The sequence below is a fragment of the Phaethon lepturus genome, unplaced genomic scaffold (genome assembly GCF_000687285.1).
Source record: "Phaethon lepturus isolate BGI_N335 unplaced genomic scaffold, ASM68728v1 scaffold30313, whole genome shotgun sequence".
Taxonomy (NCBI): Eukaryota; Metazoa; Chordata; class Aves; order Phaethontiformes; family Phaethontidae; genus Phaethon; species Phaethon lepturus.
The window spans coordinates 31,162-50,170 of record NW_010531663.1 but is presented as its reverse complement, the minus strand read 5'-3'; the positions used below and the strand labels follow the sequence as shown (position 1 = coordinate 50,170).

Genomic DNA, 19,009 nt, shown 5'->3' with positions numbered 1-19,009 from the left:
GTGTCTTGGAGTCGCGTTCAAAGATTGTGTCGTTTGATGGTCCTGCCATGCACGGGCACCCTGCGCAGACCCCCAGGCTCCCCATCACCCATGTGGCAGGGGGGCACCAACATCCCCAGAGCTGGGGGGGAACCCAGCCATGTTCCTTCATCCACAAGGTCCTCACCTGCTCCTTTCTCTTCCTCCTCTTACAGATGCCACAGCCGCAACCTTTGTTTCTACTCCAGTTCTGACTTCTCCAGGTGTGTGTGATTTTTTCATACTTCTTGTGTGTGATTTTGGAGGTGTATGATTTACTGCTTTAGGGGTAGAGCTGTGTGGCTTGCACGTTTTAATACTTTTTAAAAGTATCTGTATTTATACTATTTGATTAAATCCTACATGTTCGTCTCCTGTGTCTGTTTGATTCTGTTGAGAGGAGTGGATTTCTTGCTTTGTTTTTTTTGTTAAATATCTTCTTTCTTCTCTACATGTTATGTTTTTTGTGCCGGAACCTTTTGCTTTTTCACATATGCATTTATGCCTTAAGTCTACCAAATACGAAATGGCAAGGGAGATTCTGAGTTCTCTGAAGAGGTCATCATACTTGATAATAAGAAGAACACAACCATTCAGCGTCTCTGAGGATTTATCCTTTTTTTGCTATGGCTTGGGTACCTAATACGTACTTTAATTTGATCAGAAGTAAATCTAAATTGGACACATCTATATCTTATTTTCTTTCCTTTTTTTTTTTTTTCAGCTAGAAAATATATTTGTGGTGGCTTGCTTTTAAATTCCTCTGGAACACTTCAGAGTCCTTCTTATCCTTTGCATTATCCAGATAATGCAGATTGTTCATGGCAAATGCAAGTAACGAATAATTTCCGAATTATGCTCACATTTGGAAGCATTCAGTAAGTAAATCACTTGCTGCTTGGGCAATAAATGGGTCCCAAATCTCAGCTACCAGCACAGTTCCCAAGCACATTTCCAATGCTTATAAGAGTATTATAAATATTACACAGGAATTGTGTGGGTGCAGTATCTTAGTTTATTGTTTGTTCAGTACTTTAAAACCAAAGTTTACCAAATGCATTTTGCTGTATATTCATGTTTATTCCCTAGGTTGCAAGGTGGATGCCAGAATGACTATATTGAGATCTATGATGGACCGCCCAATACTTCTCCTCTGCTTGGAAGAATTTGTTCCGGTTCTGATCTCACGTACACATCATCCTCAAACTTTATGACTGTCAAATTTCACAGTGATTCCAGATATTCCAATAGAGGGTTTTATGCTACATATCAGTCCTTTCCAGCAGACCATAACACCAGTAAGTTTCCATTCTGTTTGTAATGTTTTCTTTGCTTAGAAGCTTTTATACCCTGATTTTATTTGTTAAATAAGTATTTGTTAATGCTGTTGAAAAACTTGTACGTAGATGACATTCCTAATTGAATTTCATACTGGTTATTGACCAATCACTTTCAGACAATAATTATTGTTTTCATTAAAAAAATCTTTCAAGTATCACATTAATTGCCTTTAGACATTTTCTAAGATGACCAGTCTAATTTATTCTTCTTATCACCTCATTATTCATATATTTTTTCTACTTTTGTGGACAGATTTTCATAGAATCATAGTAATATTGGTTAGAAAAGACCTTTGGAGGCTTCCTAGTCCATCTATTCAAAGCACAGCTATTGCCAAGACCAGATCAAATCCACCATGAATTTGTCTAGCTGAGTCTCTAGAAAACGTTCCAAGGATGAAATCTTCAAAGCCACAATTTCTATTGGTGACCTGTTCCGGTATTGTCCTGCAGTCCCAGTGAGAAAATTTATCTAATGTGCACTCACAACCTTGCCAGGCACAAACAATGGCCATCACATTTGTCTCTGTTGTCTTTGTAACTGCCTTTCAAGAGGCTGTGTGTTACCAGTAGGTCCCTATCATCAGATATCTCTCTCTACCAAAGGCCAAACACTCCCTGGGATCATTGCTTTTCATATCATGGACTCAGTGAACCCTCATGAAGATGGTTTCAGGATCCCCTCCCACCCAAGTACTGTTTCTGCAAGCCAGTGTACATGTTTAGCTCTACACCTTCCCTAAGAGCTTTTGGATTCTTATTCAGCAGAAACTAACATTTCTTAGCATTTTTATGTGAGTGGTGACACAAGCTCAAGGTCTCAGCAAAAGCCTATTGTAGGCCACATATTTTTGTCAAGAGAGTAATTGAAGGTCAGCTGAAGTTTGTAAGAGACTATTGCTTATTCGTATCTAAGTCTAAGGTGTAAAAATAAGTGGTTTGGCTTACGAATTCTCTCTCCTAAATGGTAGTAGCTATTGTATTTGTTGAATTTGTAACATGCAAGCATTATCAAGTACCTGGAATCACTAATAATTCGTATTTTCTTCCCTAGCTCTTGTGTGCTTGCCAACATACATGCGGGCGGTTGTAGACAGACACTATCTCCAGTCACAGGGCTACTCGGTGTCGAACATCAACTTGTTTGACTCTTATTGTAGACCAACAATTACATTGACTGAGGTTATATTCGACGTTCCATACAATGGCTGTGGTACACGTAGACAGGTTGGTGTCAAATTATTTTGGAGAACTCTCCAAGACTGGGTGTGGAAACTTAATAGGCATTTGCAATTTGCAAAGGGTGTTGTACCCCACAGGTATTCAAAACACAGAAAAGCAGCATGTGTTTCTGGAGGCTAAGGTTTGTTAAACATTCTTACTTACCCTTCCTGGGCTTTAGGTAATCCCTATAGCTATATCAGAGTGATCTTCTAGAGAACAAAGTATAGGAGACAGTTAAGTGAACAATCCCATCCAGGATGCTTGAGATTTTTGAGTATTACTTGTTCTTTCTGACTAATACTAGGACCCGGCACATACAAAAGTTTATAGTACACAGTACCTGTGATAATTTTGTACTCATCTAATGTGTCAAACAGGGCAACAATGAAACGATCACCTACTCCAATGTGATAAAAGTACCTGCTTCTGGTTACACCATCAAGAGGCAAAAGGACCTGCACTTGCACATCAACTGCAAAATGCTCCAGAACACCTGGGTGCAAGTAATGTACATTGCCGATGACATCATTAATGTCAGTGAAACCCAGTACGGCAGATACGATGTGAACTTGACATTCTACAATTCCTCATCTTTCCTGTGGCCGGTGCATGACTTTCCATATTACGTTGACCTGAATCAGAATTTGTTCCTTCAAGCATCTCTTCACAGCTCTGACCCAAATCTGGTGGTGTTTGTGGACACATGTGTGGCATCACCTGATCCTAGCAATTTTAGAACATTGACCTATGAATTGATCAGAAGTGGGTAAGAACTTTCTAAAGAATTACTTAAAAATTATCTGTATGCATAGTTCTGAAAGAGCTTGATTTATGAAAGAGGTGATTTAGGGCCAGTGTACATTGGTTGCAATTCTCAGTACAAATACACTTGTAAGAAATACTTTTTGGCAAAACCTGAATAAAATATAATATGACAAAGAAATGCCATTCAGAAGTTGCAGTCAAGCACTGAGATTTCACTCAAGGAGGCAGTGTAGAAACTGAGATCTGAATTTTTTTCTAAAATAGATGCACAAAGTGTAGGGATGTCAAAGGTTCTACGTTTCCGTACATCAGAACTAGAGTTTTGCAGCATCATAACTAGAATACAAAACAGTCTGTTCAAAAAGAAGATAAATTCCTTAGCCTTTTCTTGCTGTTTTAAAAACCTAAAACATTTTGCTTAATTTGATACGAAATGTGCCTTTTGATTTGAAATGGAAAAGTTGTGGACTCTTGTAAGGAATGCAAAACCAACAGGGAGCTAGAAGCATAAAATGTGGTTCCCAGTGTCCCATTTTGTTCTGGGAATGAAAGGATCATGCTAGTTTATTTCCCTTCCGTGCTTGGTGGGATTTGAATTTCTCTGCCTCCTGGGAGGGCGTTCACATCAGTAACCTTAGCGGTGTAGTAACCTAAGCGGTGTAGTAACCTACTGCTAAGCTGGAAGTTGGTTTTCTGACAGGCTGGTGAAGTGGACACAGTGCCTCCTTCCTGCTGGGTGAATGTCCTCCCTTTTGCACTTTATGTAAATATTAGGAAGGTTTTCTTCTTGTTGGGGTTTCTTTTTATTTTAGCCATAAAAACACATATACATTAGGCAGGACATGGAAGGACTCGCTAGTTTTGTGAGCAGGACACTCACCAGGGAGATGGGGCAAATAGATTCTGATCATCTTCCGGTTCATTTTTATTCATGTCACAAGGAACTATGTCAAAAGGAAATGTATTTACTGAATATAAAATCAATCATATCCATCTGTAAATATCAGGTATGTTGGGATGTCACTGCAGTGTAAAGCAAACTGAGAATAAGAGGACTTAAAATCCTAGGGAAATGAATTATAATAATGGATTTTTTTTTGAGATACAAAGGTAATTAATGACAATTTTGAAATAGTCTGGTGTAACAGCTGTGGGTGAATTATTGTGGTCTTTTTGCATGGTGGTTAAATTAAACCAGAATGACTAGGATCTAAGTTAGGTAACTTTTAAGGCTAGAAATTTTCAAGAAGGGAAACTTATTGACAGGAAAGATAATCTAGCAATTTGGTCTGTGCAACATCTGGAGATCTCTGTCAGATTTCGAGATTCCTCAAGCAAGGTACCCTACCAACATCAAAGGACTAAAGAGCACATTTATTTCCCCCCAAAATTGTGTATTAGAAGTAGTTTTGTCCTTTCAGAATAGAAAGGTGCCCTTTCTCTTTCTGCAACAACCTGCAGAAGCCTCTTTGCAAACAGGTAATCGTGTTTACAAATGCAAAACTGGTCCTTGACTGTACCTGAAACATGGAAACCAGCAGAAGCACTAACTATTTTTCAGCTATTCATGTTTGCATGAACTTTGTTGAGCTATGAAATTCCTGTGTTGTACATGTTATTGTGGTAGAAATCACTGCCACCATTACTTATTTTTGTCTCTTATTTTCTCTCCTTGCTAAAACAGACTTTTTTTTTATCCTCTTGAGTTCTCTAATACTTTAACCTCGTGGTTTTATATTTGAACTTGAAACATATTGCACGAAGAGAGTGTAATAGTATTTCTATTCACAATAGCTAATCTATTAACTTTATATCTTTCCAGGTGTGTGAAGGATCCTACCTACTCTTCCTACTATTCACCATACGGTGATGTTGCTCGGTTTGCATTTAATGCTTTTTCATTTGTTAATCGGCACCCGTCGGTTTACCTGCAGTGTGAGCTGGTGGTGTGCAGGTACAACGACTACTCTTCTCGCTGCTATCAAGGCTGTGTTAGTAGGTTCAAGAGGAATGCAGGTTCTTCCCAGGGAAAAGTGAATGTTGTTATTGGACCTGTCCAGCTTCGGGAAGCTCATGCTGAGAACAGGCACACTGGTAAGTTTAAATAATTTAAATAACATAAGACTCTGCATATTACTGTATGTTTGCATGTCAGTTCAGACATGAAATCCAGCTCTGAAATACGCCTTTGTTGCTTTATTCATAACTGTGCTATAATTCTTATAGGGATTTAAAAAAAATATTTTTATAAAATTGTTTACAAGCGATTTCTTTTCTACCATAGTTTAGATCCATTATTTGTTCTGCACATGCCAAATGGCAATTGAGTCAGATCTGTGGGAAGAGGGATGAGATGTAACTTGTCTCCCTGCAGGATTTATATTAATTTTCCAAAGCTGTCTGTGCCTGATAGTCCTGTCTCTTATTTATTAGCAACCAACCTGTAGGTGCCCTTGAAAATGTTGTTTCACAGTGTCCTATAGCTGCTGTTTCCACTATCAGCAAACAGCATCGTATGGTCTTAGACTGTAATCATTGCAAATTCTTAGTTGTTCTTTAATTTCTTGCCATAATCTTTACTTGTTTGGCACGGCCACAGGATCTTTTGTGAAGCAAAGCGCCACAAAGAAATTTGGTTCCTGATCAGATCCAGATTGGAACATTTTAATTCAAGTTCTTTTTGCCTAATTACCTTTGAGATTAACTAGCTCAGGAAAACAAATGTAAGCCTCTCTCTTTCTCTTTTATGCACAGAGCTGGCCTCTGATACCCAAGTGAACGGGGACTCTCAGAGCCCAGTGCCTGCTGCCAGCTCCCATGTTGCTCTGGCTGTGACTGCCGTGGCGCTGGTAGCTGCTGTTCTCACTGTGGGAGGATTTCTTTTGAAGCGCAAACTGCAGGAACCCATCCAGTACCAGATAATGTGAGAGGCAACCCAAGGCTTGCAGGTGGACGGTGCTGGTATTTTCACCAGTCATCTGCTTCATGATTTGGTTTTGCAATCTGCGTAGAGGGTAACTCTTACTTGACTATTCCACCATCCAGATCTTGTTTGAAGAACCTACTGTACTAAGGTAAAACCCAGTGTCACCATGAACTGAACTTATGAAGGAGCCTGGCTTTAAACTCCTCAAGTCCACATACACCTAAGGTCTAAAGAAAGGTTGATTCTTCCATCCCAGCATCCAAATAAGCTACCATCTTCCATGCTGGACATTTCAGAGCATCTCTAATGTTGAGACACATCACAGTGCTTGAGTGTCTGAGAAGACTGATTTAGGTGACTGAGAAGACTGATTTAGGTGACTTGAGAAAGAACAACTGACTTATTTTGCCATTGCTGATACACAGACAAAACACATGCATAGCACCATGAGATACTCTGGAAACTTGTCCATGAAAAATGTTTCTTTGTGGTAAAAATATCTCAATAATGAGCCACAAGTGAAAATGCACAGGGGCTGCACTTACAGAATTGCTCCTGTACAGCGCTCCTTCTTTTGGGGTTCTTCACAGTTACATGTTTCTCTGAGAAAATGTAGGCCATTTATAAGATTTTGTATAGAGGATGAATATAATAAAATCTGTTATGTAAATGTGTAATTAAAAAAAGCAGGAAAGAAAACGTTTTTTGAGTGATACCTCTTTTTGTGTACTTGCAAACCTACCATCTATGTGTCTGAACTCCCAATTAATGCGTTATCAAGTTGGAGAACATGGCTTCTGACAAAGTGACTTTGCCAAGCAATGATTTCTGCTCTTGCTCTTACACATTTCTGCACTCGTAATGGGGCAGGGGGAGAGAATGTACGTAAATTGCCATAAGGAAGTGTGACCCGTCTCCTATCCCCATGTGAAAATGAAATAAAAACAATAATAAAGGAAGAATGTCTTTGGAAGAAGCTATTTACTACAGCTGGAAAGGTCACTGGTATTTGATTGAGAAGTGCTTTTCTTTAGACACTCCTGTTTTCTAGCCAGCTATGAAAGAGGAAACTTCGTTGGGAACAGTATAATGAACTATGTGTGAGGTGAGCCAGAGACAAAGTAGTGACGTGTAAGGAAGGTGAGCTGTACTCCAGGGTGACATCCTGACCTGATGAGGAGGATGCGGGCAGCTCTGACGGGAATCATTACAGCCTGTACCGTTTCTTCCTGCAAGCTGCCTTTTCCTGGTGACCCCAGGCAGGCCTCTCGTCATCGGTATGAGAACTAGCGTGGCCAGCAGGAGCAGGGCAGGGATCGTGCCCCTGTACTCGGCACTGGTGAGGCCGCACCTTGAATCCTGTGTTCAGTTTTGGGCCCCTCACTACAAGAAGGACGTTGAGGTGCTGGAGCGTGTCCAGAGAAGGGCAATGAAGCTGGTGAGGGGTCTGGAGCACAAGTCTTACAAGGAGCGGCTGAGGGAACTGGGGTTGTTCAGTCTGGAGAAGAGGAGGCTGAGGGGAGCCCTCATCGCTCTCTACAACTACCTGAAAGGGGGTTGTGGTGAGGTGGCTGTTGGTCTCTTCTCCCAAGTAACCAGCGATAGGACGAGAGGAAATGGCCTCAAGTTGTGCCAGGGAAGGTTTAGATTGGATATTAGGAAAAATGTCTTCACTGAGAGAGTGGTCAAACATTGGACCAGGCTGCCCAGGGAGGTGGTGGAAGTGGTCAAAAAAACGTGTGGATGTGGCACTTCAGGACATGGTTTAGTGGGCGTGGTGGTGTTGGGTTAACGGTTGGACTTGATGATCTTAAAGGTTTTTTCCAACCTTAATGATTGGGTGATCTCTCCATGCTGTGGAGAAGGGACCGTGCAAGCAGGGATTGGTATTGCCCACAGAGTGTGGAAGTGAATTTTGTTGTCCACACATGAGGAACAAGGACTGAGGATGGTCCTCCACTCCTCCCTGCCTACAGCCAGCTTTGAAAGGCAGAGCAATCCAGGAGACTGACCTGCCTTTCATCTAGTCCTGTTCTGTGGATCAGAGATTGTCCAGACTTGGAGGAATTCAGCAATCTGCTAAGCAGAGTGAAGACATTCCTGGACCTGGGCTTTCCTAAGTCTCTAGAAGAGGACCTTCCTCTCTGCTTTTCCCAGACCCACTGTTTTCTCTTCTGCCCCCACTCCTGCTGTGGCCTTGCTGCTGTGGTTGTGCGACCCCCACCATTTTTCAGGGCATAGCTTGATGGCACTTTTTCTACTTCTTCTAGTCCTAGAATATTATTGTGATCAGGCAAGCAGAAAGATCATAGACCTAGGATGTTGGTGCCTCCAACCTGCAATGTGCCTGTACTGTTCAGAGCTGAGTCTTCCCATACTATTCTGTGCCAGGGGCCCCAGGTGGTGATATACCAAAGTTGTATCAGAATGCAAGGTAGAATTACCAAGTTCAGTGGTTTCCATATTGAATGTTGCTGTAGAAAACACCACTAAACTGTTCAAGTAACTGGTGTCTCACACTCATCCTCCTTACTTCCTACCACCTTCCTTGATCCACAAGTATTATAGAAATGCAGGATTCAAGAAAGCTGGGTTTGGTGATGAGGAAAGGGTCATGCTCTAAAGTACATGTGTCTGCTGAATGGTGTCTCTGCCAAGAACCTTTCTTCCCACCTCCTGCCCCACCACATTCAGGAAAGCTTCTACTGGTAAATCCAGTGGATTTGACTCTCAGTGGCAGTCAGTTCTGAACCACTTGCATCCTCACCATTAAACAAATCCAGATTGATTTGCAATGACATGCTTCACATGACACATGCAACAGAGCCCAAGAGGCCATCAGGCAATCTGACAAATTAGACTAAGCTGCCTCATTGCATCTTAACACATGGATTCAAACTATGGCTTCTTTGTGCAGAAGCCTGTGGATACCCTCATTCCAGTCTAGACACTTTCTTACAGTAAGGAGCGAAAAGCTAATTAATCTTCTATGTCCTTTCAATGGTTTTCATTTGGACCTCACAACAGCCGATATTTCTGCAGAAGTCTCCTGACAATAGTCAGTAGAAGAGAAGGTGTTTTCAAAGCTCGGTGGAACTTCTTCCACAGAGTAATGTGCTGAGGAAATCTTCAAGCTGCCAGAAGAAATCCTAGAGAGTAAAAACGTATGGCTGCAAGAGACTTACCTAGCCAATGGCAAGGATGAAAACGTGCTGTATAGTATTTACATTAATTAATGAATTCAAATTGATCATAAGGTAACATTTATCTATTCCTACTCTGCAGACATTGTCTGATAATCAAGATCTCTAGAAATAGCTAGATCTTTGAAGTTTGTAGTAAAGAATTAATTAGTGGAGAACATAATGAAGAATAAATTAATCATCGGTGGTGTTCATTTACTAGGACAGTCTGGCTTTTTTTTTCACTTGAAACATCTGGGAATCACTTTCATGTTCCTCTAAGTCCCCACCCTTTTCAGTTATTACAAGAGTTTGGAGAACAATTGCTATCCATCATTTACTCTTGCTTCACTGATTGCAGTGTTTGATTGGTCAGTCAAATATACCAGATTTTTTCGGCTTCTTGTCAAGATGTCAAAACCAGAAGAATATGAATATTGAATGCCAGGTGTCGTGTACATTTCCTCATTCATGTGCGAATGTGGTTGTTTGTATAAAGAAGAAACATATTTACCCTTTTCAATGTTCACTTTCAAGGCTTCCAGCGTTATCTTTGGCCTCTTGTGTTTTGTACTTCCTTCTTCCATTCCAATACTGCTGGCCTTTGCGGGCCTTCTACGTCATTTTTCCCTTGGGCTCCTGGACTTTAGTCTTCATCCCTGATGACTGCCCCTGGAGGCAATGAATTTGTATATGGCAACAACTGTGCCACAAATTTTAACTCCTCATAATGCCATCCAAGCTATGATGGCTGTAGAGGTAGGAATCAGATGAAAAACAATATTCTGCCTCTTCAGTGTTAGGATTGTCCTCAGACTTCTCTTGTTAAATGGTTAAAACACAGAAACACAGAAAAGTAACCACTCTGGCAAGAAAGTGATGAATGAGAATTAAGCATTATTTCATGTTGTGGAAAAGCTTTGGATTCATTCTTCAAAGAATAAAACAGCTGTAATTGTCACTATGCAAAATTAGAAAAGGAATATATTAAGAAAGACTCTTAATAGAAATCTGAACCTTTTTTTTCCCCATTTGATAGTTCAAAGGATCAAAGGAAATTGTAACTTTAAGTTGCAACCTATGTAATTTACTTTATGCATAAAATCCACTGATTTTTCTGCACAGTTTTCACAAAAAGTTATCAGCTGACCCTGATTCTCTTAACACTTTCTTGCAATCTAACAGTCTCTCAGTGAATAGAGTTTTGATTTGAACTTAAAAGTGCAGAAAAGGAATGGGTTCATATCAGGGCTGGAGGTGTTGACTTCAACAGCAAGGTTCTTCAGGTATCTCATAGTGATTTGCTTACAAGGCTTGGCTCAGTCTCTCTCCTTAATTATCTGGAGCAAATTACCCACATGTTGAGGCAAAGTTATCACCTATATGCTGTGGTATGTGCTCCCCTCCACTTACAGCTGTGGCTCTCAAGCAAGCAATATTTCACACCCCTCTCATGTGAGCTCCTCTTGCTGCTACTCCAACTGTCTTTCCCCAGGTCCTGCGTCAGCCCGGACCACAGATTGCCTCCTCTCCTTTCCTGACATCTCCACCACGTTGCCTCTCCAGTGGCTCCTACATGCACCAAAACGCTGCAGCCACCTCCTGCCTTACCCTTCTTGTTGTTGGCTCTGCAGCTGATGGCAGAGGAATTGATGGTGTGGTGGAGCTAGTCATTTTGATAGGATGCAACTGTCTCCGTAGTGTCTCTCGGTTATCTTCATGTTGCATTCAGCAACAGTCACAGGTCTGGTGGGTTATGTTCAGAGACCTCTGCAGTCATACTTGAACAGGGCCACCAGGTCTTATTTTATTTGAGTATGCCAAACCTGTAAGAAATTCATGGCTCCCCAGGAAGACTTTCTTCACTAGTTGGAATGAAGTTATGAAGCTTTTATTACTTTACTGGAAGAAACCTCTTTATGTTTCAAGATTCCACTACCTTCCCCAGACCTGCCAAGGAATCTCCCCATAAAAGAAAAATACTGAGATTCATCAGCCAGAATTGAAAGGTATCTTTGGATAGGAGCTCATTTGCTTTGTACAACAAGATGATTGTGAAACCTATAGTAGCATAAATATTTCCTTCCAGGCAGTGGAAAATGTTACTCTTGAGATACTATCTTTTGCAAAACCCAGGACGTTACAAAATCTTGAATAACAAATCAAACTTATTTTTGTTTCAGATCATAGGACTGTGGTTGTTTTATTGTTCTCCTGTAGAAAGAGAAGCGTATAGAGCCACTCCCCTTCAGAAATAGAGGCTATATATTCTCATGGTCCTTTCTATCAACAGCACTTGATGAGATGGGTCCCACTACGATTTCGACATGGCTACTCTTGTTAGTTCCAGCATTTCTGGAAGTCAAATCAGGTAAAGCATTTTGACTTGTTCCAAGCCTCATAAAAAAACATATAAATACTGTTTGGGATCCTCTCTGTTGACTACGCGAATAGAAACTGCATTCATGCTGGTGTCAGTTTGGGCAAAAGATTAAAGGGGAAATTGGATGAAAGAGATAGTACAGTTTTGTTCTACTAAAATCATGAACTAATCATCATAGTGAATGATAAGAATGATTTAAAGCATTTAGTGGAGTTCATTTTGCTGCCACAGGGTCATATTTGTATCACTGAAAGAATGTGCCTTGTATCATTGAAAGAATTGTGTCTGTGAGTATGTTATGAACAAGTTATTCTTCCAGTTCCAGAAATCTGATCTAAGAATTATGGAATAATTTTTTTAATGTATATTTATTCCAGAGTATATGCACACAGACATATGCTATATATTTAATATTGCTCATATTATTTGATTCTTCTTGATGTTATGTAAAATTTAATGAAATATAACAAGAAGTTAGTTTTCATAATCTAGCACTGTGGATAAGTGAAGAACATCTAAAAATAATGATGAAAGACATTAAATGCTTTTGGTTCAACTTTTTTTTCATCATTGACTTTTTCCTTACATGATTAGTTTCTATCATCTCCTATGTGACTTAGGTGGCTTTGAGCTAAATAGTTCTATGTATATCCTAGAATAATTGCTGATTATTTCTTATGATTATTCTCATAATGATATATCATTATGATTATTGCCATCATCCACCTCATTCAGTTTTCTTCATCTGTCCTCTCCTTGCCTGGTGATAAGCCATCTTCCTCTTGCTGTTCCAGTTCTTCTCTCTGCTTTTGGCTTCATTCCCCAGCCCCTGGCTCTGTCTCCTGGATCAGAGTAAGTGCTGTATTTGTATAGTCACAGGCTCTTGTCTTATTGACACCTTTAAAGCATGAGGCAGGACACAACCTATCTAATGACATGCCCAGCTGATGGTTATGTTCTCACAGTGCTTACAGGCCATGAAAGAAAGCAAATAAAACCGTTTTAGGTCAGCTTTCATTTCCTAATCCCACTCTGGCTTTTTGCCACGTTCGCAGTTTCACTTCTCAAAAATCCTATGGGTACGGTTCAAAAATGTCCAAGTAGATACTTGAAGAAACAAATCAGATATAGGACAAAGGGTACTTCTGTAGCTTCTCCCTTGGAACTGGCAGTTAAACACATACAAATGGGGACAAATTTAGTTTGGACACTGTCTTGACCATTCTCCTAGTCCAACAACAAAGAATTAGATGCAGTGAAGAAATCCTGGAGCTGTTAAGTTCTTGGATTTGTTTTGTTTTGGGTGACTTATTCAGTGTTTAATAACAAGCTAAATATGTATTTGGCAGAAAGGCAAAGTATAGCAAGTTCAGCATGTGTGTTTTGATTTCCAAAGTGCAAACACTGCATATCTTAAGGTACGACATTTATTTGCTTACTCACACTTAGTGGTAAAGTCTTTAATAAACTTCTTCACCAAAAATGGATCTCTAAAATCAGGATTTTCATACTGTTCACTGCAGAATGTCTACACAAGCTAACTCAAACTGGAAAGCAGATGGGCTTTACCTGAATGAATGCAGTAATCAATGTATACATGATAGGTCATTAGGTATTTCTATATTTCAAACTCTAATAAACAATTTACAGGCATGTAAGAAATAAAACCAGTGGATTTCTACTGAAATTTTTATAATCCCATTTGAAAGCACTGTCCATTCTGTCGAACACTTAGTGGAATTCTTCCACTAAACTTACTCTTAAAAACTTAGGATTAGGTTGTGATATGTGGATTCTAGGATTAGGTTGTGATGTGTGGCTTCTAGGTCATTAAAATTCTTCTAAAAGTTTTAGAGGAAGAAGAGAAATCCTAGTTAAATTGTATAAACCAGGGAGAAAAATAAAGGATGGCTGTTTTTTTCTTAAAAATTCTGTAGTTTTTCTGAAGGATTCATTTGGCCTAACTCTGACATAATTTTAAGCAAAGTAGGTCACTGCTTGTTGTCCTTCAGTAGTACATAATATCTCATGAATTGCAATTTACCTGCCTCGTAATTTTTGTATGGCCGCATTTTAGCAGCCCCATGAGCATAGATTTAGGAAAAAGTCAGTCTTGCCTGTCCAAGCTGTGCCTTGCTGTGTCCCTGAAGCCTTGGTGAACTGCTTGAGCCACCGCCCTGCTTTCCCCCCTGCACCCAGGTCAGCAGAGGCTCCGTACATCACGTAGAAGTGCTACACGTACATGCTCCTGGTAAGACACAGGTTGAGGGCAGGAAAGCTGTGCTGTACCTCCTAAATTCCAGTAGGATTCAATGTAAATTGCTACATTTCTCTGTTCTTTAGAACAAAACATTTTTACAACTATGAATAAAAGAAATACAAAAATATGTACTATATTCTTAAAACATGTCATTTTCTTCCCATTAACAAAGTGAAAAAAATTTGGTGCTTTTTTTTAATACAGTTTTACTTAGATATCATTCAGGTACTGAAATTAATTTTCTCTCCTTTGCTTTCCTGTTATGCTTTTCTTATTATTAAAAAATTTCCCTTCTTGCTGAAATAGTTTGTGCTTAGCTTGCTGTCCAAATTTTCTGTAGAAATCTTGCATAAAATATGTGCAGCTGATTTCGGGATCTGCAAGAGAGGAAGAAAAAAAGTGTGTATCACCTCTGTCCTCACAGCCATTTAATATCAGGCTAGACAAGCACCCACCAGGAACGATGGGGCACGAGGACAGAACAGATGACTTCTTAAAGTCACTTCCAGCTTTATTTGTCTGACGCTGTGCTCAATTCCCTCTCTCCCAAAGCAACCCGTCTCCAGCTGGTGAACGGAAGGCACAAATGTGAAGGTCGCGTTGAGCTCTATTACAAAGGACGTTGGGGGACAGTTTGTGATGATTTCTGGGACCTTTTCGATGCCCAGGTTGTGTGCAGGGAGCTGGAATGTGGCCAGGCCATCGCAGCTACAGGAAGCGCTTACTTTGGCCAAGGCTCGGGCAACATCCTTCTGGACGATGTGAAGTGCAAGGGGAATGAGGTCTCCTTGACACGTTGTAGTCACTCTGGGTGGAGGATACACAACTGTGCCCACTATGAAGACGCTGGTGTTGTCTGTTCAGGTGCTGTCACATTTTTCTTTTCTAAATACTTTTGCTATAAATTGCACTCAATATACATGTGCCGGCATGGAGGTATGCAGACATTCTCCTCCTGAGGTACATTTCATTCATTCAAGATATGTGGTGGAAAGCTATACCAGATATACCAGATAATATGTCTAATCTTTCTTTCTACTTTATTATGAAGAATTTTCTATCCGTGGAAGGGCACAGTCCCTCTGAAAAGGCCTGTTCTCAGGAAGCAGAGTCTGATCATCCAGCAACCCTGTCTTTTCACTCTGCTGACCCCGCAGAGCCAGCATGGGCTCATGTTTTTTCTCACTAGGGTAGTATACACACTGTGCTTGCTCACTCCATGCAAAGCAATTAAAAAACCCAAGGATCAGATATACATTGCAATATGCAGAACTTTTATTCTGTCTAATCACCCAGCAGTAACAAAGAGAATAAGGAAACAAGTTGAAATTGAGGCAAAGCTATGTCTGATAGGCAATGTTCATCAGGGAGGAATGGGGTTAGGTGGAACTCCACTTCTTATGGCGAGCCTTAATACATTCATCATGGGCAGTAATAATTTCACAGTCACAACCCAAACTGCCATAGCTGACAACTCACTTTTTGTTTCTGTATTTTTCAAGTTTTCATTCAAGTTTAGGTCCATTAATATTATTTTCCTTTACAAATATTCATCAATTTTGAGTACTTTGTCACCTTGCTGTTTTCTGATTTTACTTTCTCCTTATTTTTCAGAAAAGGTAGTTCATTTGTATGTTATTTTCTCCTGTATTAACAACAGGTCATCATGAACTAAGACCTAGCTAACAACAACAGGTTGTTCAGGTCTTTTATATATATTGCAGTTTTCTACATTTCCTTGAAGAGGAAAAGCCTAGAGAGCTGAATTCATGCTAGAAGAAAATGCTAGCCACATCAGTGTTTTGCACTTAGAAGAAAACAACAAAACTTGCTACAATGCCTCTATTACCATAAGCGTGCTGTGTTCAGTGTCTTTTTAAGTGCCATTTTTTTCTTGCTTGCATTCGTAGCTCCAGTGTCTACGGCAGATGGGCCATATTCAGCAGATGATTCATGATGGCCTGATCCACTCCTGGCCTTGTGCCAAGCACCACCCCAAGACTACTGCCTGGGCTGCTCCTGGGGATGACCTGAGCCTCTGCAGCAGAAGGGCATCTGCGATGGTGATAGGTCCAAGCCCTGCTGCTGCCAGCAGCCCTACAGCTCCTGGCGCCATGGCAGGAGCCTGTAGAGGACAGCCTCCGGCTGCGCCTGGGCCATGGTGTCTTGTGGCTGGCAGCAGATGCCACATCAGTACCTTTCCCTGCTGTCACCATCTGGAAATACCACTTTCAAGAAAAATTTTCAGTTGGCTGTTACCCACCTCCATTCTCTCCACTGACCCCATTCAAGATGGAGTATGCCATCAGAGTAATTTGTCATGATTTCACTTCATAGAATCAGAGAATCTTTGGGTTGGAAGGGACCTTTCAAGGCCATCTAGTCCAACCCCGCTGCAGTGAGCAGGGACATCTCCAACTAAATCAGGTTGCTCAGAGCCCCGTCCAACCTGACCTGGAATGTTTCCAGGGATGGGGCATCTAACACCTCTCTGGCCAACCTGGGCCAGGGTTTCTCCACCCTCAGTGTGAAAAATTTCTTCCTCCTATCCAGTCTAAATCTGCCCTCTTAGTTTAAAACCATCACCCCTTGTCCTATCACTACAGGCCCTGCTAAAAAGTCTGTCCCCATCTTTCTTATAAGCCCCCTTTAAGTACTGGCAGGCTGCAATAAGGTGTCCCTGGAGCCTTCTCTTCTCCAGGGTGAACAACCACAACTCTCTCAGCCTGTCCTCACAGCAGAGGTGTTCCACCCCTCTGATCATTTTTGTGGCCTCCTCTGGACCTGCTTCAACATGTCCATGTCTGTCCTGTGCTGAGGGCTCCAGAGCTGGACACAGCACTTCATCCTTGAGGAACTGGGCTTGTAGCTAACACACTGATGTACCCATTACACAAGTATGGTCTTCAAGTGAGTGGTGGTTTTCTTTCACATTCACAGGAAAGACAACTCCAGCACCGATGACCTCTGCAGTGCTAAGCTCAGTGCTGGAGATGACCTCAACAGAGGAGACAACCACCACAGAACCAATGACCTCTCTAGCAAAGAGACATCTCCTCTTCATAGAGGAGACGACCTCCCTAGTGGAGACGACCACAACAACTTTAACGACCCCAACAGAGGATATGACATCTCTAGCGGAGACACCCCCCCTAGTGGAGATGACCTCCCCAGCAGAGACAACCACCACAGCACCAATGACCTCTCTAGCAGAGATGACCTCCCTAGCAGAGACAACCACCATAGCGAAAATGGCTACCACAGCAGAGGGGAGCAGACCAGGTAACCTTGTCCACTGTCACTCACTGATCTCCTTAGTGCCCCTGATCTCCCTTCCCATACCTAATCGTGCCAGAGGGAGTCTCCCATCCCTGGGCCACTCCAGTTAGGCCATTCCTGGCACCCAAGTCCACAGTGAGGATGCAAGCAGAGCATGGAGGAGAGCTGGTAAACTGGGGGGCTGAGGCTTGAGGCCAGGACCTCTAGCCATTGCTGCTGAAGGAAACTGTTTGGGGAGGGATTTCCTCTTGCTGCAACTAGGAGGATTGTGACAGGGGATCCTTCTGCCTTCGCCCCTCCAGTTCCTGCATGGGTAGTACCATAGCCATTTCCTAGAGATGCTCTGGAATTTGGGGTGTGACTGGAAAACAGAAAGCTGCTGCATCAAATGTTTTGTAATACAAGTTAGACCTCCATGGTCGTGTGGTTCCTGCCCAGGGAGCAGATGGCTGTGTGAAACAGAGACGTCACAATGGTCATTTCAATTGAATGAAAGACCTCTGCATGACGTGAAGTGCCATAGGACAGGGGGTCCTTAAAGATGGGCTCCTTCAGGTTGCATGACATGCTCTGAGTGTGTTCAGAGCCTTTTTCATTGACACCAAATACTTCCATCCATAGCTCCAGTGACCACCACAGACTGGCCATATTCAACAGGTAATTCATGCCCACCAGACCCATCCCTTGCCTTGCAGCAACATGCAGGCTCCCTCCTCTGCATGGGGCCCATCTGGGGACCACAGGGTGCTGGGCTGGAGGGACCATAACCCAATGCCCTGTGCCGTGTCCCAGGCACCCACCTGCGGCTCTCCGGTGGGAGGAACAGCTGCGAGGGCCGCGTGGAGGTGTACAACGGCAGCAGCTGGGGGACGGTGTGCGACGACTGGTGGGACCTGGGCGATGCCCAGGTGGTGTGCCAGCAGCTGGGCTGCGGACAGCCCACGGCCGCCCCGGGCAACGCGCGCTTTGGCCTCGGCTCTGGGAGCATCTTCCTGGACGACGTGCAGTGCCGCGGGGATGAGCCCTCCCTCCAGATGTGCAGGCACAACGGCTGGGGCGTGCACAACTGCAGGCACGCGGAGGATGCCAGCGTCATCTGTGCAGGTGTGTGGGCAGCGGAGGCTACTGGCTCTCCTGCAGATCCCACTGGGCGGGTTTGGGTGCCCTCCCTTGGGAGCAGCCATGCTTGCCCCCCCTGGTAGAGCCGGGGCAGAGTGGTGAGGCTGGGGGTCTTTGCTGCCTGGTGCTGGAAGCACGTGTCATGCAAAGGCCCCGTGTGGGCAGGCACAGGGCACAGCAGGCTCTCCACGCGTGCAGGTGTAGGTGCTGGGTGCAGTGGCAAAGAGCAGGATTGTGGGATCATGGAGTGGGGAGGATGGGGCAGGACTGGGGACAGGGCAGGCTGGTGTCTGGATGGGGAGATGGCAGGACAGAGCCCCATTAGTGCTCCAGTCTTACACTTCCGTGTGCATGGCCATGGCCATGTGCATTGCCATGGCCATTGCCATGTCTACTTCCATTGCCACAAGCCCGCCGCATTTGCTGCCCTTTCATTGACTCTATCTTCTTCCTTGCAGCTGCATGTTCAACCCCTACTGCTGAAGCGCCGGACACAACAGGTAATTCATGCCC

The 19,009-nt window shown here is 42.6% G+C and overlaps 1 protein-coding gene across 1 annotated transcript in view; it reads left to right on the top strand.

Moving 5' to 3' along the window:
- Positions 1-194: 194 nt before the first annotated feature.
- Positions 195-19,009, top strand: part of LOC104618916 (deleted in malignant brain tumors 1 protein-like) — a gene marked incomplete at its 5' end in the record, with an annotated part of 24,272 nt that continues 5,457 nt past the window's right edge. The window contains 10 exons of the mRNA XM_010284639.1: positions 195-242; positions 1,108-1,316; positions 2,413-2,585; positions 2,960-3,348; positions 5,170-5,441; positions 6,102-6,270; positions 17,039-17,380; positions 17,680-17,690; positions 18,170-18,531; positions 18,955-18,996. Coding sequence (XP_010282941.1) covers positions 195-242; positions 1,108-1,316; positions 2,413-2,585; positions 2,960-3,348; positions 5,170-5,441; positions 6,102-6,270; positions 17,039-17,380; positions 17,680-17,690; positions 18,170-18,531; positions 18,955-18,996 — 2,017 coding nt within the window. The remainder of the gene's footprint in view (positions 243-1,107; positions 1,317-2,412; positions 2,586-2,959; positions 3,349-5,169; positions 5,442-6,101; positions 6,271-17,038; positions 17,381-17,679; positions 17,691-18,169; positions 18,532-18,954; positions 18,997-19,009) is intronic.